The sequence below is a fragment of the Triturus cristatus genome, chromosome 5_2, assembly GCF_964204655.1.
Source record: "Triturus cristatus chromosome 5_2, aTriCri1.1, whole genome shotgun sequence".
In the NCBI taxonomy this organism is placed as follows: Eukaryota; Metazoa; Chordata; class Amphibia; order Caudata; family Salamandridae; genus Triturus; species Triturus cristatus.
In genome coordinates, this window is record NC_140588.1 from 68,406,801 (window position 1) to 68,429,561 (window position 22,761).

General features: G+C 41.8%; 1 protein-coding gene across 1 annotated transcript in view; it reads left to right on the forward strand.

Moving 5' to 3' along the window:
• The window catches only part of BAG1 (BAG cochaperone 1), a 212,916-nt gene that overhangs the window by 79,955 nt on the left and 110,200 nt on the right, over positions 1 to 22,761 (forward strand). Inside the window, exon 3 of the mRNA XM_085606862.1 lies at positions 15,666 to 15,748. Coding sequence (XP_085462988.1) covers positions 15,666 to 15,748 — 83 coding nt within the window. The remainder of the gene's footprint in view (positions 1 to 15,665; positions 15,749 to 22,761) is intronic.

A 22,761-nucleotide genomic window follows, 5' to 3' on the forward strand; every position in this document is an offset into this window, starting at 1 on the left:
TGATGTATTTTACGTGGTGAAGTACAGTTAAAGGATAATTCACATGCTACTGTGTGCTTCTGTACAGTTGCATACAGCACTGCATCTGACCTATCTGAATTGAGACTTGACAAAAATTAATGTTTAAATGAATTTGTAGTGGTGCTTTCCTGAGTTTGAGGTCTTATACATGCTTGAATATTTGGTTGAATATGTTTAGTCGTCAAGGATACGTTTTTGTCTCTTCATTCTTCTTGCCCCCCTCCATCCACACAAAGTGCTTAAACCCTGATGAATGGCAAAATCCCAATCAAACACATAAACTCGAATACTGTAGCAGTGTACACCCATGATTCTGTTTTTAGTAGTTTCCTGCCTTTGGAAAAACCTTCATCTTTGTCTTTCACATGCTTTACATTTTTGTATGAACTATTTTTTTAAAGACAACATTCAACTTTAATATTTCTCTGTACTGAGACAACATCATTCATCTAGAGGAAAAATTAGCGAAAATAGCTGCTGAACTCCACAGCATTTATGAAAACCGGTTCACTTAATCAGCACTCATCACCGCCTTCCATTTCGCACCACGGGTCACTCGTTTATCTCGTTGACTTACCCTCACCTCAGCACTACACGAGCTGTAGTTCTGCTGTTCTAAAAATGTAATTGCCAGACGCCCAGCAGGATAGCCATCTTATTGCAGTGTTTCTCATCAATTCTTTTGATATTTGGACTCTGGTAAAAATGAAAAATGTTTTACAGTAAAATGGGCTTATTTGATCATTTGTTAATTACGCTTTATTTGCTCAACAGTTTCCCAAACTCTATAAAGGCCAAATCCCAGATGTAAACGTTCATAGGGCATTTCCTTTACTTACATCTGGAGTAAAAACTGCAATGTGGATCTTAGGCACATGTTAAAGCAAAGCTGGTTTTGAATTAAAATTTAAAAAGCTAGATTCTCCACAATTGTATGTCAGCTGTAAATGTGTGTTAAAAAGATGCGGCCAGCTCCTCGGTAGTTACATTGAAAAGTAAGACATTGTCCTAACTTGCCTCTAAGTTTGTAACGTGGGATTGGTGGCCATGTTATTTATATACGGCTGCATCCATCTGCAATCTTTTAAATGTAACATGCTGGCCTGAAACCTGTTTTAACTAACTTCTGTTATGAAAAAGGTACATCGCCATGTTTGCTGCTTGTAGGTAAATAAGCAAAATAAAGTCAATTGAAACATTGGAGTTTTATTGTCTACACTTCTAAAATGTATTTTGAAAAGTTGACATATTGGAGGCTAAAGGAGTAACCAATGAAAAAAGGTGATTCACTCCTTCCTCTTTGCTGATCCTCCTCTAACTTGGAGATAATTGGCTTAATTTACACCTGTTCATTACGGGAACACTTTGGGCAAGTGCACACTTTCGAAGGCTGTTTTTGACCCAAACACGTTTCTCTCAGTTAATCCTACACCCAAGCCACATGACACTTGTTTCCTTTGAGAGGAAAGAGCCTTGCAAACCTGGAGCAGTCCTTCTGAGCATGGGTAGGGAGGAGATGTACCCAAAATCCTGGGATTCACCTTGATTTTTTGGGAGGCAGAAATAGACTGTTCTTGTGTAGCGTTTGGGGATAGAGGGACTGTAAACACATGCCAGCTTTAATGGTGGCATTTTTAGGAACTGTAGCAAAAAAGCTCTGGGAGATTGTCTTTCTTTAAGGCAAATTTGTGAGACCAAAACTGCTTCACCCTCTAGTAAAATGTAGGCAGAGGATGTGTAGGAAATGTAGCTTTTATCATTCAGACATTCTCTGAGAGCAGGATTCATCTTTTAGAAACCGCTGAAACCTAAGGTAACGCAGAGAACTGATCAGAAAAGAGAAGCTTTGTGGATGAACCCTGTTTAAGTATTGTGTAGAGAGCATCTTCAGCTTTATGCGAAATCTGTGGACTTGAAAGCTGCTCCAATGGCTGAGGAAGTTTGCCTCATACTGACTCACAAGGACAAAGCTATCCAGGTCCTTACTAAGATGCTGGCTTCTATTGGAACATCTGTCTCCTGGTCTCAAAGTGTGGAAGGTAATAAAGAAAGAGGAAACTACGCCAGCCTCAAAGAATACGAGTTAAACTCTGGCAGCTAGGCGTTTGGCTCTGGACATGATTGTAAATTATGTAAAAAAATGTCACAGCTTGGACCTTTTGTCCAGAGTACACAATAAGTCTTTGCTAAAGGTTTTGGGACTATTGGACCACTGGTAAAGAAATTACAAAACTGTTCTTGAAAGTAGGGATTTTGTAAATGTCTATCTCAGGAGACCCAGGCCAGGGCTTCAGGATTACCCAAAAAGACACAGCCTTGATGGCTAGATTTTTCTGGTATGTCCCACTCCGAGTTTTGGACTGTGAGGTTTGAGCTCTACCGTGCAACACAGAAAAACAGTAGCTGGTTTTGTAGGAACAGCCTTGCCAAAGCTCCCAGTCTAGCCTTTGAGAAGATTTCGCACTTTTAGAAAAGTTTAAGTCTGAAAGCAAATCTATTATCCTTGACGAGTCATAAATTCTTTACTGCTTGTCAACTACAAAGATTACCTTAGTCCTGGTCCTCCTTAATGCATTACTGTGGTGAACCAATAACCTTTTGCTGAGTTGTCGCCATTGCTGATTAGCTTGGGAGATTTCCTATGCCCAGGTCTATACCTTCCTACAGACTTTCATTATACTTTTAATTTATTATGTTTTTAATTCAACCTTCTGTTTATGTTACAGCTCCTGATTCCATCGTCCAGGGTTTTTCTCTCTGGTGTAATTTTAATTATTACTTTTGGTTCCTTTCAACTCAGTTTGTTTGGGAATATTAACTTCCCTATTTCAGAACAGTAATTTTGATTTCCCTATTTCAGAACAGTAATTTTGATTTGGTGTTTCTGCACATGCACCACATACAGTCTCTCTGAGAAACATCTTGCTGCTGATGCCAAGATACAAAGGATATGCTACGGATTACTCACAGAAACCTGTTCACTAAACTCAAATTATATTGTCTTGACTTTGTGAGATTTAAGCTAAAATTCACATCAAGACTGCAGCTTCCATCTCCCTTAAATTAGGAATCCGTTTTCCTACCAGCCCCTTATCCTTTGGTGCCTTAGGGTGACCCGCTCAGCCTGTATATTGGTGTCTCCATCATCCTACATCTACCAGCCAATTTTAACCATTCTACCATCCTCGGAGTATCTCTGCCTTTCAAGGGACATGCTATATCACTTTATATTACTTTTAACTCCATGATCATTAATAATTTAGTGCCTCATATCAACGCAAACTCCACCCCAAATCCCGCGAGTACTGCTTAGGTCACAACTCCAAAGGTCACACACCAATCGAGAGAGCATGCCTTTCTCTTCTCTCCAAAAAAGCCTGTTGTCACAGACTGAGTTTAGGAAGTCTCTTTTTTAGGGTGCACACTTACGTCCACTTGATTTATTAGTCATTTTCCTGATACAGTATGCACTGTGTAAGTATTTAAATTGAATTAGGTTGACCCTGGCCAGGATTGTCACTCACACATGCCTCCCTCCATTCTTTCTCATCCAGTACATTAATTTTAATTTTCAACTGTTCTATGAACTTTGAAAAGCTGCCTGGTGAGTTAACTTTTTGGGCCCTAAAAGTCCGGGACCCCTGTCTGATTTTGAGTTTGTCAGCAATAATTCATTTTTTAAGTGAAGTATACTCCGGGAGCAAGTCAGTTACCTTCTTATTGTGCCCCAGTGCGTACCATATCTGTACATACCTGTAGACCTGACATTTATTAAGATGAAATGTGTTTTGGAGGTTTTGATAGATTTAATGTTTCACTGATCGGTCATGTCTTGTAATTTCATAGTTACGATTAGATCGCATCTATTTAATCCCTCCAATTCTGTCACAATAAACCCACTGACATGTACTGCACAAGCCTAATGTCAGAGTGCTGTGCCTCAGGTTTGGAACATCACCTTGATCTCAGGTTGTTCTTCTGTCACACAGAACTTAATGTGAAGAGATTGTCTCCATTGCCTCCATTTCCAGTCTTGTGGAGGATCATATCTATGATTCTTGTAGTCAGCCATTAAGTTCAATAAGTGGTGAGGCCCAGTGTATAACTGAATGTCTACCATCCCCAATTCACCACCTTATGTTGACTAGCACAACTTATTCACTGAGATAAATGAAGTTCCTTATGCTCCAAGATAACCTTGGGGAACATACAAAAATCTTGGTAGGATTTCCAGTTTAAATAAATCTACTTTTTCTGTTATTAGTACTTGGGGACACTGACCATGTTTCATATCCCAATTGAATGTTTCTGTCAGTTGGTTAAAGTTTGGCTTCCTATATTCCTCCTCTTCTCTTGCAACATACATCTAAAGCTACTTAAAATTGGATAACAGTGTCTTATCTGAACAGTCTAAATAACTGACTTCCAATAGTTTATTGTCGAGCCCAGGTACCTACCAAACATGTATAGCATTCCCATGATCCCAAGTTCCCTCCACCATTAGGTACTAGAAAAAACAGCCTATAGTCTACATATGGCAATGTTTGGTCCCTCCACCTCGAAGCCATTGAAGTTCCATCATTAAGGCATCATATGTGATCGATTCCAATAATGCCCCTACTGCCTCTGCACATAAAATTGTGGATGGGGCATCCTTTCCATGTGCGAGACCAATGGGAAAGGGTCTCAAATCATTTAATTTACTGTAACTTATGCAATCAAATATCCTATATATCTCCCTTGTCCCTTGCATTAATGTAGGTCTTGTATGACACAGTGCCTGGACGTTTGTCACCATTCAAATGTGTCAAATGCCTTTCCTAAATCCAAAATCCCTAACACTAATGGATCTTGTATTTGTATGACATAGCCACGATATTGTGCAATTGCCTTAGCTTGTGTTTTTTGGACTGGTTCGACATGAAACATTCTGTTCCTGTTGCATTAGTTTTTCTACCACCCTGACGATTTGCTGGACAGAACTTTGTTTTTCTACAGCTGTGACTATTTTTTGTACAGCACTTTAGTCAGGGCATTGGTCTCAACATTAATCTAAGAAATTTGCCTGCACAAGGCAGTCTGTTCTCAGGACCTTCCTGTCTTGCATATCACTGATATCATTGACCCACTAATGTTCCTTAGAAAAGGGGTCCCGCACATCAAATCGTTCAGGATGTGTTGTAAATATTTATGCACAAGAATTGGTGGCACACCTCCGTATTACATCATATTACAATCCACAAAATGTAACAGTTTTGAAACACTGAACAACATGAATCATAAAAAGTCCAATTTTTTATTTTATCAATATTGTCAATACAACTAGACAGCCAATGCATAGAAGGCATTGATATACCAACACACAGTATATCAATTCATGCAGATCTGAAAGTGTTAGACTGGGCAGCCTTGGGGTGGGCCTCCCCCAAACTTTTTGCCTTCCTCCTCCGTGTTTCCTGATCTTGTTTTTGCTAGCATTAGGACTCTGCGCACTTTAGCACTGCTAACCAGTGCTAAAAAGTGTGTGCGCTCTCATCTAAACATGGTACTATTGGCTTATCCCCAACTGTCATTTAATTTACCTATAAGCCCCTAATACATTGGTACTACATGTACCCAGGGCCTTTAAAATAAATGCTGCTAGTAAGCCTACAACGTTGGTTGTGCAACCACTTAGCACTTTAAACATGCCTTATTCCTGCCAATGCAGAGCCTGTGTGTACAGTTTAGACTGCCATTTCCATTTCATTTCATTAGTCTCTATTATCGATATATTTCATCAAGAAAGACAATTACAGAATAAAAGTGCAAACATACTAATACAATAAATCCAAATTACACAATTAGAATAAGTTGGTAATAACACAAAAATCTAATGACTCCTGTTTCTAATAAACCATACCCAGGCCAGAAATTTAGCCACAGCAACTACAACACATTCACCAGTATCGAATCTTAGAATTTTTAGGGCTACAAACCCCTGTCTAGTTCCCAAAGTGCGACATAAGGGTTTGAGCCACTTAGCCCGGGGGGCAGCATAGGCCGGGCAAACAAAAAATATGTGCCCAACTGAGTCAACGCAATCAGTACACCAGCTACAAGAATCACAGGTTGCACCCTTCCATTTTTTTGTAAATGATTTAGTCGGTAAGGTGCCAACTCTAAATTGGTGGTATAGTTTCCTGTCTCTGGGCCTGGTAATAATGTCCCAGTAGGCTTCTAGCAGAGGGGTGTTTTTATGCTCTAGAAACCTGCCTGACAAGGACTCAGCTGGAACTAAGGATAAATGTTTTTTGTAGCACCATTGACCAATTTCCACCTAGCATAGTAAACCTTTTGCCAAGACCAAACCTTTTTTTTTTAAGTCAAATTCTGTTTACTAGAATTTTCTTTGAGATTGAAACAAAAAGCATTACACATGCAACATTTGTCAAAAAATCAGCCCAGAGTTACAGATCTCACATGTAGGTTACAGCTTCTGGTCTGTGGCCTATGACTTTCAAACCTTTCTTTTTAATACATATGTCACCCCTAGGTTAGACCCTGGACAGCTAAGCGGGCAGGGTGCAACTTTTGTAAAAAGCAGAGCATGTACTTTACGTCCTGGTAGCTAAGAACTCTTAAATTCGTTTTTTCACTACTGCAAGGCCTATCTCTCCCATATGATAACATTGGATTTGCCTTATTACATTTGACAAGATAACCCGTTCAAGTTTGGCTTCTCTGGGATCACAGTTTAAAATCTTAACTTTTGGTGAAGTAGAATTTTAAATTGGCATTCCGAAAATGTATCTTTTAGAAAATGTTAATTGTTTTGCCTTATCCACTTGGGATATATCAAAACGGGGGGGGGGGGGGGGTCTTGGGGTTGGGGGGGAGTAAGAGAAGACCCTGGGTTCATCCTCCAAATTGATTTTTTTTAAAAAAAATTGGAACCTTACCTTGAGAAAAAGGGACTGGAGAAAAACAACTTTTCTTTGAAAATCCTCATCCACCAGGCTTGCCCCTTGGTGGCATGCTTCGTCATTGGCCCATCCCTTTCCTTTGCAAGTGGGGCGCGCTGTGACCTACGGAATATGGGGGGGGAGCACTTTAGTTGAAAATACAATGATAAAGGAAATGGTGTTTAAAAAGGAGTGGGAGTTTTTGTGATGGAGTGTATCTTAAAAATACCTGGGTAGTAGGTGTATCCTATTTATTCTGACCTCTAGTTTGTACAATTAAAAAGGGGGAAGATTAGGAAATAAAGTTTGTCATGTATATAATTTCCTAAAAGGTCAGCATGTTTCAAGCTGTGCCCTTATTGGCTTTTCATCAGGACCTAGAGAACTAAACTCCCTGGTACCAATCCTATAATATTACAATGGACGCATAATCATTGCATGCTAGTGAAATGATATACAGTTACGACCTGTCTGGAGATCATTGTCTCTGTTCATTTATAATGCTTTGATTATAGCGTCATGGTTCCTCCGGGGGAGTGAAAACTGTAGTCACACTCACATCAAGTTCTTTCCCCTTTGTGTAACCTATTTGATACGGCTGCCGGCGAACCATGATACCTACTAGCCAGGTATTTTTAAATTTCACTCCAGCACGAAAACCCCCACTCCTTTTTAAACACCATTTCCTTTATCAGTGTATATTTAACTGAAGTGCTCCAGCGTATTTCGTAGGTCGCAGCATGCCCCAGTCCGCAGCGGAACGGTATAGACCCGATGATGAAGCATGCGACCAAGGGGTAACCCTTGTGGTTGCAGGTTTTCTCCAGCGGAGGGTTAGTCCCTTTTCCTCAAGGCTGGATTCCCATTTTATTGACATAAATTATCCATTTGGCACCTATAGACTGTCTCTGGGCACATGACTGGGAGTAGCTGACATTTGGGCTTTGTGTATTCCTCCTAGATAGCCACACACAGTAGGCAGCTTAGTTGTGCCTGGATGGGCCTTTACTGGCAGTAAAGGATGGAGGAGCTGTGCACAGCCCCACTTTCACCTGAATAGACGGTGTCCTGCCTCCACACAAAGGGCTGCATACCATGGGCGGTTCCCCCACTTGCGCGCTGGGGCGCGGCCTCTTTCATTCTCTTCTCTGTTAAATAGGTTTTTCTTGACTGAACTTTTTTTTATGCACTATTCTCTGTTCTGAAATAAAAGGTGTGCTTTAGGGCAGTACTTAAAATAACTCACCCTCAGTCGAACACTACTTCGCTAAGTGTCCTCTGCTGCACCTGCAAAGCAATCTCAGTGAGGCTTGCTTCCAATACCATTTTCCGGGCTGATGAGCTCAAAGCCTTGAGGCCTGTGAGGTCATCAGCTTGGCAAAATCATTGCCTCCTGTGCTAAGCTCCACCCCCTAACGACATGGGTGAAAGGTTTGTCCATGGGCGTTCTGGCTGAAGGCCTGTAGCTCTTGGGGCTTCGACGACATGGGTAAAAGTTTTGTTCATGGGCGTTCCGGCTGAAGCCCTGCAGTTATTGGGGCTTCATATCCAACAGGGACTGGAGCAAAGCCATCCCACCCTTTCCATACTCGTCACAGGGTGTGGTGGGATCAGGAAGCCTCCTTGACCCCATCCCACCCTATGAACAGTTGTGAGAGGGTGGGGTTAGAGGCCGACGATGGCAATAGCAAATCATCCCCACCACACCAAAGGCTGTGAGTAGTGGGTGTTGGCTCTGCTTCCAGCCAACCACAGGTGACCAACTCCCGCTAGTTTCCATTGCGGGCAGCCATCCCTTGCTATGCACATCTTTTTTATTTTTAAATGGGGAAACAAATTTTACTTTTTTTATTTTAAAGATGAGCGATTTTTCTAAAAATCTTGATTTTTCAGCAAAAAAGGTGTGATTTTCCCGCTCACAAAATGGTGTTTGGAAAATCCAATTTTGATTTAATTCATGACTTTAGCACTGCAAACTTTTCTCATTTTTCTGTGTATTTTTCCCAAACCTCTTAGTGCCTCCCCGGCACTCTGGGTCCGGTACCTCTCATGCTGCACCCGCATGGCATTGGAATCTTTTCTCCACAGCACGAAAACTAGGATTCTTTTTTCAAATCAAGATTTTTAAGATGGCAAAAAAAATTCGACAGTGCCATTTTCCAGCAAATCACATTTGTCAAAAAACTCAAATGTGATTGAGATAAGTTGTGACACACATACACACCCCTCTCCAGTCATTCAAGACTCTACACACAAACATACACTCACAAAAAAAACACAGACACGAAACACACTCACACACCACCCCCCTAATAATTAAGTATCCTCAGCCAAAAGTATTCATTATGCGTGTATGCATGTTGTATCCATTGTTGCAATTTAATCCCATGCAACCTAGTAATCTAGTATAACGGAGAGAGAGGTGCAGACAGACAGAGACAAATGCCACAGAGGATCAAATGTAGAAGTAAATTCAAAAAGTGAAATGACGTGGATGACAAATTAAATGGGGAAAGGTAGTTGAAATCCAAAGACAAACCTAAAAATAAACCATGTTTTAGTTCAGTTCATACTTTATTAAAGTTTAAACTCCGTCTTTAAAACATACATTCCTTAAAAACAAAAACATTTTATATTTAATTACACCATTCTTCTAAAATCCCGGAACCCCTTCTATTTACACTATAAGATACTAATCCAAACATTTTAAAAGAAATTTAGCCAGTGTGCAAGCCACATCAAAGAATTCCATCCTTACCAAAAGTGTTAGTGTGTCATTCCGACAAAATATATTTTAAAAAAGAGGTTTTAAAATCAAGCAACGGAGCCTATAAAAATGGCGACAATCAATTAAAACATGAACATTAAAATTCTAAGACTACAGACCGCAGGTGCAGTTATTAGCTAGATCTAGGAGGGGTTCAAATTTCTCGCTCTTACATAACACACATTTAATGCAAACCGGTACTTTAGTAGTAGTAATCGTAACCGGGCATCTGGTAATGCAGATAAGTACGGAAATACAATTGTATTTTCCCATGAATATACCATGTATTTTGCGGAGGGTTTATTCCTTACATATTTCAAGTCTGTCAACCTAGATTCTTTTTTAGGTCTTGCCTACGCAGCGCGCATGCGCTGCATATGAGGAGACCTCTTGAAATCGATTTTGTTTTTCGCCCAAAAACGTGCACGCATTGCATTGCTTTCATTGGCAACGCATGCACGTTTGGCGATTCCCTTGCAGGAGCGAGCTTTGAAACCATCTGTTTGTAATTAACTTTCAAACAGATGGTTCCCTCTGCTCGCTCCCACAAGGGAAACAGGCGCAGGCCCCCTCCTCTCTCCCCTCCCCCCCCCATCTCCCCCCCATCTCCCCCTCTCTCTCTCCCCCCCCCCCCCCTGCTTCCTCCCCTCCTCATCAAACTTGCTTTTTTGGGGCGTTTCACAAATATAACACTGACCCTTTCCTTGTAGCGCCTCTTTCCTTCTCACTTTTTTTGAAATCACAGAAAGGTGTCAAGGGAGGTTTATTTTAAATATTCGCAATAAACCTGAGACCACTAATTCTGAGGTTTTTGAGCATTTATTCTGCCCTTTGATCCAGAAACCAATCTACTAGTCACAATGGACGTATCATTAATATACACTCAGATTCCCCAACAAGATGGCCTTGATGCCATGGAAGTATTTTTGGTATCAAGACCTAGACCTCATCGGGTTCCGACGGAATTCATTCTGAAATTAGCATCAATCTCACTGAAGAAGAACTCGTTCAAATTTGACAATGAATTTTTTATCCGAGTCAAAGGCGTAGCCATGGGCTGTCCATTTGCGTCTGAGATGGCAGTCCTCTATATGGCTAACTATGAGGAGCAATTCCTGTATCAGAATAATCCATACAGTCCATACCTGAAACAGTGGTACAGGTATATCGATGACGTTTGGTGCCTGTGGGAGGGGCCCGCCAACATCCTACAAGAATTCCACGCATGGTTGAATGATCGCAGCCCAGACATCAAATTTAGCCTTGAATACAGCAATCAGAGTCTTGCATTCTTGGACGCGAGTGTGAAAACGTCACCCAGTGGGTTAATTACCACACTTTACACAAAACCCACGGATAAAAATAATGCCCTCGACTACAGAAGTTACCATCCCAGAAACCTCAAAGACAATTAGCCCTTTGGCCAATTTTTGCTCATAAGGCGCAATTGCTCAAGAAGGGAAGACTACGAGTTCCATGCAGAAGCACTTGTTAACAAACTTCGGGAAAGGGGGTATCCTAAGAAATTAAAACGCTCTCAAAAGGGCATGGTTCATACCTAGGGAACATTTGCTAACCAAAACAATCAAGTCACCTACTGATCGGATTTTGTGTGTTTCCACGTTTGGGCCCTACACACCACCCGTGAAGAAAATTATACGCAACAACTGGCACTTGATTGAAGGTACAATTCCTAACATCGGACCACCCCTCTTCGCTTTGAAAAAAGACAGAAGTATTGGGAAACAAATTGCCAACACAGCAGGCCAAAGTAAAAAACCGTCTACACTTTGCACCATGCTAAATCTTTCACCTGTGCAGGGGCATCATAAATGTGGAACATGTTCGGTATGCAATTCCACCACTGAGGGCTGCACTTTCACTGACTGCCAGAGACACTGGCATCACAATAAATTTATGAATTGCAAATCCAAAAACGTGGTGTACGCAGTTAGATGCCCGTGCAAAAAGATTTATATTGGAAAAACTTCGCAAGAAGTACGGAATCGGATTGTGCAACACCGCTCACGTTTGAAGAATACAATTCTTACTGCCCCCTTGGTCGAACATTTTATAACTTTGAACCACAGATTTGATGACTTTACATGGACTGTATTGTCACTGATGACAAAGAACAACCTGAGGGGTGGTGATCCTGAGACCGTATTGGCACGAAGAGAGGCATTTCTCATTATGAAATTTAACACGGCCTTGCATGGCCTGAATGAGTTATCGGAAATTACTAAACTCTGAAATATCACCCGTTTTGAACATGGACTACATGGCCCACAATCCCGGGGCCTTTGACCTCACAGTTCCGCTTCCAGGTTGTTTAAGGAAGTATCAGTGGCAGTTACCAAGTGCTGCCGGTTTGAATGAGAGGAGCCAGATGATTTTCTAACTGCCTTCGCATGGCTGAAATGAATCCAGGAGCCTCTTTTCATGTAGTTTTCCATTCTCACAGGATTATTGCAGAAGAAATTCACGGCGATGTGCCCAGGAGCTCGAACTACATTTCACGAGTCTCAAGGTAACATTGTAGCGCGAGTCAGCTGTTCACCGTTGAACTCTAATGCGCACACAGAATACAGGCAGAGTCAGTACTGATAATAATTTCACTTACCATCCCTAGATCCTGGACCGTTTTTAAATCATCATCAAGAGTTTCCACACGCCCAGAAAATTTAAGGTAGGGACCCCGTTCCATGATCCTTTGAAATACGATGCATTTCTCATGTAGTACATCCTACATTTAATGCCCTGATGTCTATCTTTTTGTAGCCTCGATTAACACTATGAATTGAAGAACAGATAATGGACATCTGTCTGCAGCACAATTAAGGTACCTATCATACATGTGCTGGCCATTAAGTTCTTGTCATACAAGGGGTCGTCAGATTTATAGCAACATTTTTTCTTTTCATTTTTTTCAGCGTCCAAATAAAGTCCGAGTCCTGAAGAGATTCCCGGAATTGTTGGGGATTCGAAACGCGTTGGCTGTTGAGTGTGGGGGACGGTAGAACAGGGTGTGCCACGAGGGGACTGAATAGAAATTATTTCCACCTTTTTCTAGGTTGTCAGCACCCTCAAGTAGGATATGCATCCCCACCCTCCCACAGGCAGGACAGTAGACATGTGTCTTTGAATGAGCAATTGTCCGCCTTGTGTTTTCAGTGCAAATGCAGGACTGGTTTAATTTCAGGCTGGCACATATAATGTATCGATGTTTGTCTTGTGATCATTGGTTTGTTGTATATATTTTTGTCACAAATAACGTTTGGTATTATGTATGTGTTGTATATATTGTCTCACAAAAGAAATGGTTCTAAATCACGCATACAAATGTGTTGCAATTGCGTGATTTACTAATGTGGTGTTTCCTTTTAAAAGACATGTCCAATTGAATTATGAATGTCTTTTTGAATTATCAAAACTAAGCAGAATAAATGCTCAAAAATCTCAGAATTAGTGGTCTCAGGTTTATCACGAATATTTAAAATAAACCTCCCTTGACACCTTTCTGTGATTTCAATATTTGGGTGGTCCAGTCTGGGGAGCCTTCCTTGTTTTCTTTCCTTCTCACAGCAGCCCCTTGATGTCCCAGCAGTATGGCCTCCCAGGCAGGCGACCTCCCCCGGCACGCGGGCCTGTAATCTCCAAGCAGCGTGGCGCGTGCCTCATCAGCCAGCCCTGTGATCTCCTTGTGACTCACCCTCGTGTTGTTCCGCTCGGCCTTCAGCTCCGAGATCTCCTCCCCGTGCTCCAGCAACTGCTCACGGCACAGGTTCAGCGAACTTGTCCTCCCTTGCGTCATTTAACTTTATTCCCTTCGAGTTCCTAACCTTTCTGCTTCAGACTTGCTTTATTCACTACATTCTGCAAGTCATGAATATTTGTTGGGGGGGGGTGGGGCACTTAACTCTTTGCAGTGAGTTATAGCACTTGTGCATTTTTACATGGGCGAGGGGGTTGTTCAGCGCCCGCTGCACACATTTGCTCTAGGCGCGCAATGCAGCAGACAATGGAAATCCGGTTTAGGTAGATAAACACTAATCATTGGTTGCATTCTCAAAGGCTCCCAAAGCTGATAAATAGTGTTTATAATTTTGTTATCAGTAATTCCAAACATGCCACAGTGTAGCCGCTGCAGGACCGTGTTCATTTCCACACAAAAAGCCTCCCCACTTCTTTCCCCCACTTGTTCGCCTCCAACCCTCATCTCCTAATGTCATTTCAAGTACATTTTTTATGTAATGACTTACTATCCTGTTACTTTATTGTATCTTTACTTCCTTTAAATGGTTAAAAATCCTCAAGCATTTTTATGTTTCAACTCAGGGAAATACTTACACAGCTTGTTAACGAAACGCTTTAACTCCAGCAAAGTTACTTACGTTTTTTATGTAGTGCAACTTGGAACGCGCTCACGTGGTTTTTCATTTACATTTTTTGTCAATATAGTAATTATGCACGTTTTCATTAACATAATTGCAGTGCAACTCTGAACCCCCTTTAATTCCTCTTTACTGAAAAGTGTCATTTGCCTACATTTTTTATCTTGTGAAACACTAAATTTCCCGCTGTGTTAATTTTACAGCAAACTGATCACTTGTTTTTTTATCGTATCATTTTTGTTAATGCGACCTGTTCATGCACCCTCAATGAAGCCAGCTCTTCCTTTTATCTTAAATATAAAGTGCTAACAATAACGCCGCCGGAGTCACGCTTCATGTGAAGCACCAGACAGGGCTGTTTCAGTGAGTGAAACCTGCCTATTAAATTGACTATGTCTCAGCTTAGCAAGCCTTTCTGAGACCCTGGCATGTTGTCATCCTTCAGTGTTCGCAGGCAAATCAATTTTAGGGAGGCAGTGTTAACAAATGTGTAAGGGGAGGAGTATCACCATCTTCATTCAGTGCCAATTCACCTTATGCAGGTACATTACTTGGAAGCCATAAGTACATCACTTGAAAGCCATATGCACATTACTTGGAAGCCATAAGCACAGGATACAGAGTGGAAGTGGGTAGAGTACCACCTAATCTTCATTCCAGTGCACCTCGTGCATGTACATTACTTTTAACATTTCTTGCTTCATGTAGACTTTAAAAAAAGAAGAAAACTTTTAAAAATATGCCAAGATGCTCAGTGTGTGTGCATGCCATTGGAGGATAACATGCTGCATGGCTAAACACTTATAAGATCCCAAAGGCGCAACCTATTGGCTATGCCAATGCTTTTACATGCTGTTCTTAATTCTGCTTTGCAGAGTGAAGCTTCAGCTATTTTTAATTCTAATTTTAAAGTTCCTGCAATGTCTTCCAATCTTTTCTTGACCTTCTTTGCCCACTGTAATTCACTTCTTTGTATTTTAGTGTCACAGCAGGCTAATATCGTCTGAGTATTCAGGACCAAAAGTTTATCCTAAAAACGCAGGATTGATTTATAGTCTAGGGAAGTCCCCGGCTTGCAGTTTTGCTTCTAATCTTATTGCCTGGGACATTGCACCTTTGGGGAGGGCCAACAATTTTTTCAGACATTTGCTTTCGCACCTTTCCCAAACCATGTTTTAGGATCAGCAAATAAATACTGTGGCAGTGGTCATCACCCCCATTCTGTGGCCCACCTGACTGATGAGTGTCTGAACTCTTAAGACATCTTCCGCAGGCAGGATGCTTCTGTAAAGGTCCAACGCCTCATCAGGTCACTGCTTTCATTCTGACTGGATGAAACAGAATATCATGTACATCATTTCTGACTAGATGCTGCTCCGCTTCACACTTACACCATCTTCTTTCCAGAGACCACCATCAGTAGTGTTAACAAGATTGTGTCCATTTTTATAACATAGGTTTGCTCATTAAACACTGGTGCGTGAAGATCTGCGACATCCAGTTGTTTTATTATTAAGTTTGCTCTTTGTTTTTGTATAGGGAAATCTCTAAAAGAGATGGAGAAGCCACTGTCTGCACTTGGAGTTAAAAATGGATGCAAAGTTATGCTGATTGGAAAAAGGGTAAGGTGGAGTATTTTGCTTACTAAATCACAAAACTCTCAGCTATATACTGGTAATGTTGGAAAATTTTGCAGATCCTTTGCAGCCATGCTTTTCACTTTAATTTTGGTTATTCTGTTAATCTTGTTTAGTCTACCTTTGCTTTCTTCGTGCGATGTATTTCTCACTTATATATATTGTCTAACTGAAAAGGTAATATGCGAAAGAAAGTGAACTGTATATAAAAAAGAGCCACAAGGAATAGGCGGAGCGACCAAGGCTTTTAGCATACTACAGAATGTAGTCAGCACATCTATCTCTTTCATTTCTCATCCAACACACTACTAAGAACTTCATTCCATGACATGATAACTGCAACCCAGTGGTCATCATGTACAATATGAGGACATTTCCCACATAGGATCAGAAGAAAACCAACAACCATACACCCTGCACGTCGTAGCAGGCTACCTATGCGGGCAAGCGCTTCAGCACTCCACATAGGGTAGAGATGGGGAATGGGGTATAATGTTACTTTTGCTTCAGTTGCAAATTTTAGGCAGCAGTTTAGATATTAACTTTTAGGTCACAGTTTTTGTTCTTCAGATACATAATGTTGAGAAGCGCTAACAGAGAATGGAGAGACTTTACCAGAAAATGTAAGAGGAAACGTGAGGCCTGCCTTTGAACATCACTATATAAAATTATATGTAGGCATTGTTTCTTGCCCTTGGAATCACATTTTCTGACATCGTGGTCAAATAAGTGCCATCTAATATTATGACTGGACTACCAATTTAATTAGAATACAGTTTCCTAGATTTTAAACACCAGTTTTTCTGAAGTATAAGGCTGAAGGAAGTTGGTAGGATCCAAACATGCTTTGGGGTATGGATTTCCTATAATTGCATACAACAGGAAGAACATTCAATCCTCAATATTTGGTGCAGTCATGAATAGATGTGTTTAAGCGGTTTACCTACAGGTTTGTAAAACAAATGCTTGGTTTAACAGAATCCGATTCTAATTTTCCTTTCCATCTAAAGCACAGACAGCCATTTTTATAATGTGAAATTAAGTAAGCAGCACTGGCATTGGGGATTTTTGCCTGGGCCAGTCCTCACACCACTCGAACTAGATCCTTTTTATGATTTATTACAGTCTAAGAATGCAACACTAATTTCAAGGGACTCCCTTATTGCCCCTGAGATTGAATTTTGTTTTGAGGCCATTTGCGGATCTTGCTAAGCATCATCCTATTCTATATTGGAATAGAGTCTGGATTGCACAGGAACTGGACCCATATAGAGATGCCCTGATGGATATTGTTGGTTACTAACAATCCCAGAGGATTCCCTGCTTAACCTATGTCAGGCAGTCTCTGATCGACCCTCGGCCTGAGCACCTTTTGGCATGTGCCCTTCTCTATCAGTTCATCTGTGGCAGCTGCTCTGAAGCGCAGATTTTTGGCCAGGAGAACAGTCAAATGATCTATCTGACTGCATGGGTAGTCCCACTAAATCCTTTCTCCTCTCTAAATGTGTATTTAGGGCACAGGGATTTCTTGATTATATCAACCCTGTACTCGCAAGAATATATTATTTGAAGTTTAGATATGGCATTTCATCATCTTGGCGAATGTCTGTGCCTGCTTCTAAGTCTTGCCCAGTATGTGACTATGAGAAGGAAACAGAAGAACACATGTTGTTAGTCTGCCCGGCTAATTCTAAACATAGATCTAGGTGGATTGTACCATTGTGTTGCGTACTGTAAACCTGTGGTCAATGCCTAATGTAAATTTCTGCACACTGCAGAATTGACCAGGTTGCACATTTTGACTGCTCTCCCCATCGCCTGTTGTGTAGTTTTGTAGACTAAGTGATACATCTGGGTTTTAAAGGAAATATATTTTATATTATATTTTTGATATGTGATTTTATGTCGTATTTTTTTATAAACCGATTTTATTGATTTTACAACACATACAAGGCCCAATAATGCGACATACAAAGAAAAATATAGCATAGGAAAGAGATACAAAAATAAAAGCAAGTACCAGTGCATGTCACCACACTCCTCCCCCCACCTATAATCCGATAGGAGGCTACAAAGCAAGTCCAGTAACCAAATCACCTGCGACTGTCGCCCCCAACCCTAGTTTATCCCATAAACAGATGCATTTCATCATTTTTGTTGCAAAGAACAGATAGATTCCAAAACAATGCCCCTGTTATCTGCCCATGCTTTCCATATTTTTTGGTGTTTCTGCGGGTAGCTCCTAACCATGTACACCGCTACCTCTAGGCCCATACATAGATCCAACTCAGTTTCCCACACTGCCCGGGACGGGGGGACTACAGTTTTCCAATCTCTTGCTATGTCTCACTGCCCCAGGATCAGACCCAGGAATAGTAGGGACTGCTTATATATATTACCTCCTAATTTATCTGTGATGTGGAGAAGAGCGAGCTTAGGGTCCATCGGGACAGTCCGATTCAAGACCCCCCCCGCCCCACCACCCCCAAATAGGACGTCACCTCCCGCCCGAAGCGGTCCAAGGCAGAGCAGCCCCATAAAGTGTGCAAAAATGTACCAACCCCACTCCACAATGAAGGCTGGTTGAGGATTCGATTACCCTCAGCTGCCACAGCCCTTGCGGGTAAACTATACCCTATGGAGTTATTTAGCTGTATAAGCCCAAGTCTAACCACAATAGCTGCCTTCCTTGGTGCCCCCAAGGTCCCAGTCCAATCCTGATCTTCAAGATCCCCTATATCCAACAACCATGCTCGTCAGAGTGGTTCGAGATGACTGTCTGATAAATCTTTGTGATCTTGTGATAGCACAGGTCTGTCCTGAGAAGTTTGCCCTCTAAAGAGTTATATTCCAGAAGGTCAGGCAAGGTTATGAGATATGGCGTTAGGGCATGATGGAGCTTAAGGTAGCGATTAAACTGGCTGTGATGGAGTTAATATTCTTCCTGCAGGGTCTGGAAGGATTTGAGGACTGTCTTGCGCATAACGTCGTCCAGAGTGGAGAGTCCTATTAGATCCCATCTAGGAAAGCCCTCAAACGGTTTTACATGTGGCAGCAGCCAGCCCTGCCATATTGAGGTCCACTGCGTCACCACCACCCCATCCGTCAGAGAGAGTGTCTCCATTGAGTCAATGCTACCCTGGTCGCCGGAGGAAGGCCACATCAGTCCCCCCCACATATAGATATGAAGTGATGGAAGTTTTTCCCATTGCCCACTTTTCGGACGCATAGATGGGGTCGCCCTGCATATCTTACCACTAGTCATTAATTGCCAATAAATGCAACGTCAAATATTAGGACTCAATATGCGCCACAGCAGTACCCCCACAGTAGGTAGATTGAAAGCATTTATCAAGAGCAATGCAGGGGGTCGTACCCCCTAAGGAAACTATTTAGAATGGAATTTACAGTACAAAACCATTGTCGTGGAATGGCGTATGGGAAATTCTGCAGTTGATACCAAAATCTGGGCAGTGACACCATCTTAAAAATGGTGGAGATGCAAGTGAGGGACAAAGGCAAGACTGACCAGACCCGAATATTGAAAAGAACCTAACAAATATCATCCCTTAATCTAGCCAGCATATGTTCCAAATTATGCACCCTTGCCAAATCTGCATCAGGGTCACAAACAACCCCAGATATTTAAACCAACCCGCAGCCATCTGCAATCCTGATGCCCAGCCGAGATCTTGGGGGCAGCTACCCACCGGAAACACAGTAGATTTGAATGTGTTAAGGTAAAGGCTGGAGGGTTTGCCTGAGAGGCCATCCTCACCCACAGCACCAATGGCTTCATGGCTAGAGCAAACACCAGGGAAGAGGAGGCAAACCTGCCTCGCCCCCCACTGAATTGGGAACAAATCTTAGCTAGCAGTGGCCACCCACACATGTACTGTCATCAAGTATATAGTAGTTTAAGGCAGGATAAGTATCGAGGACAAAAATTTAAGCAGCGAAGGAGAGTAAACAAGTACACCCAACTCACAGAATCAAAGGCCTTATCGATGTTAGCACGAAGAACAGCCAAAGGTCCCTCCAACTTGTCCGTCAATGCAAATGCATTATAGAGACCCCCGATATTGTGCCAGGTGGCACGATGAAGCATAAAGCTGGGGATGAAGCGTATTAATATGTTCACTAACGCATTTGCCAGCATCTTTTACTTCCTGTTTATGAGGGAAATAGGGCGGTAGGAGGAATGATCATCTACCGGTTGCCCAGGCTTAGGTAACAGCACTATCTCCGCATGTCTCTAGTCAGGAGGAAGAACAGCACTATCGACTGCAGAATGAATCACTCCCAACATGTGCTCCTGGACTTGAGGCATGAAGGCATTGAAGAACTCGCACGAAAATCCATTAGGCTTCGGGGTCCTCCCAGAGTGCAACCGAGTCAGGGCCAATGACTCACCGGTGAGATAACAATAAGTTCACAAAAGATTGAAACTGATGGGTGAAGAGGATCAAATATTTTATTATTAATATTACAATTGTCAAAAAAAGCAGAAACCACTCAAATCACAAGTATCTGAGCCTTCTGAGAAAGCAACGACAACTAAACCCAGTGCCCATCCACTTAGTAGATCGATGGCTACCCCTCGTCCACCTATAACAACTGATCAGAAAGCAGAGGATCTTCACTGTGTTATCTGTGGGTTAACCAGAACAAGGACAAAGGGACTGACGAAAGCACAAAGTACAGACTATGCGAGTCTCAAAGGGCAAACATGTTTTTACCTGCAGCTCGTTTCTTCCAAGATGATGTTTTTCAACCAAAGTTGGCTTAGGAGAGGGAGCCTGGCTGCCTGCTTCCTGTTCCTGTCTGAGTCCGAGGCAGGAGAGCAGAAGCAGAGAAGACGCGGGACCCGGCCTCAAGGTACGTTTTTATTTTTTTATCATGACCCCCGGCATCACCGCCGTGCGATCTTCCCCCCCCCCCCCCCCCCCCCCCCACGACCCTCTTGCATCTGCCCCCCGACCCACGAGCCATGCTGGCCACCACTGGCTGGTGATAACACAAATGCATGTAAAAAAATGCCCTCTGTGGATGTGCGGTTTTGCTGGTGATATTATGAACGCACAGAGTTTTTTGTTTCGAAGTGTGCTAGGTTGCAAAACATTATTTGTGTAAAAGAGAAGATATTTGGGTTAATAGATCACCCACTGTAAAATGCAGATGGGTTTAGTGTAAGACTCGAAATATCTGACAATATACTGTGCAAATATGTATTACAAGATAAGAAAAATTTGAAACTAAAATACAGCCCTGAGGCGTCAACACTGTGCAAAGTAGATGTGTATAGCTGATCTAAACAGCGAGGTGAATGTATTTACAGTGGATTAGTATGCCCACCCGAACTGCATGCGTGCATACATTCGAAAATATGAATGTACAATAAGCACCCAGCAGCACCCAGCAGCAACTTAACCAACCAGCCTTCAGTTACGTTTGCCCTCTTTGAAAAAGCAAATGAAGTTTTAAAGCCACTCTTGAGTGCTAGTTACGAGTTCACAGTCCGTGAGATCAGAGAAATAATGGTCAACATTGATGAAACTGTATTGATCCATAATAATGAAATTAAGATTTGCTGGTGATAATGTACAATGACATTATTCGTTTTTGTCTGTCGAACAAGAAGAATGAGCCACTTATGGTACTCTCAGCTGATTTGACTCCTGAAGTTCTTGCTGTCAAAATAAGATCACAGGAAGCAGTAAAATCAGCAGGAACCGTTTTAAGAAACATCCTGAAAGATTTAGATTTTGGACTTGATGACAATTTTTGTGATGCCCCAGAGCTCTGCAAATCATTGGAGTCTACAAGAATGCCTGATGTTGCCTTAACATTTTTTTACATCATTGTTTAGTATCAGCAAACCAAAACTGCTAAGGTTTTTGAGTTCGGAACAGAAGCCAACAATATTGATAATGCCTTTGAAGATATAAGTGAAGAAGTAGAAGACAATCCCATGAACCAACAGGCTTATGCTGTGCAAACGTACTGACTTTTCCAAATCCTGCTTGATGAATTACATCACGGACACAAAAGAAAACTACATATGATGACTGCCCGTGCAATCTATGACAAGTGAAAAAGTAGAGCGCTAATCACCTCAATGAATTGGATTGGTGTATCACCAAGTTATAATGCCATATTACGGAGCAGGAACTTGTTAGCAGCTCATGCTGTAAAATCTTGTGAATCCGACAGCACACCACTTCCAAGTCACTTTACCAGGAAAGGATCTACAATTTCTGCTCTTGATTATGAAGACAGCTCTTCTTTGTCTGAAACATCCAGCATACATGATACTGCCATAGTGCTTTTTCAAGACTGTACCAATGAAGTAGCTGCTGGAAAACAAGCTGTGTCAGCTGTAGGCATAAACAAACAAAGCTGCAAACTTATAACCCAACTGCCTTGCCAACGTGTGCAAAATCACTACAATCCATCAACATGTCTCAGTCTGCAAGAAAGTTTCAAAGTGGTTGAGGACATGGATCTTCTTCTATGTGATGCTGTGGTCGGCCATGCTGGTTTAGCGGAATTGATCATATCGCTTATTCGGTGCAGACTGAAGGATGGAGAAAAGCCAGTTCCTCCGTGGGCTGGAATTCATCCGCTGGTCTCCCAGAACACTGTTCCACAAAAGAAGGTTGTTTTTCTTTTTACCAGTAATACCATCTCCAGTCACAAATACTCAACAGTATACACAGTCAGTGTTCCATAATGTGCATGCTCCGCTTGAAGGCCAGCCTAACCTGCCAATTATCTGCAATGAGGGTGTTTTCCTTATTGTAGCTGACAATTTCATGAGCAATCCAGTAGAATGTACTGATCTTTATCCATTTATGTGCGTTTTCCACATGCCAAAAGTTACATTGCAGTGTACAGGAAGTTATCTCATTGATGTGGCATAGATGATGTACATCAATGAGATGAGTCTGAAATCTTTGGAAGCAAATTGAGTGAAACTCATTATGTTCATTCATTAC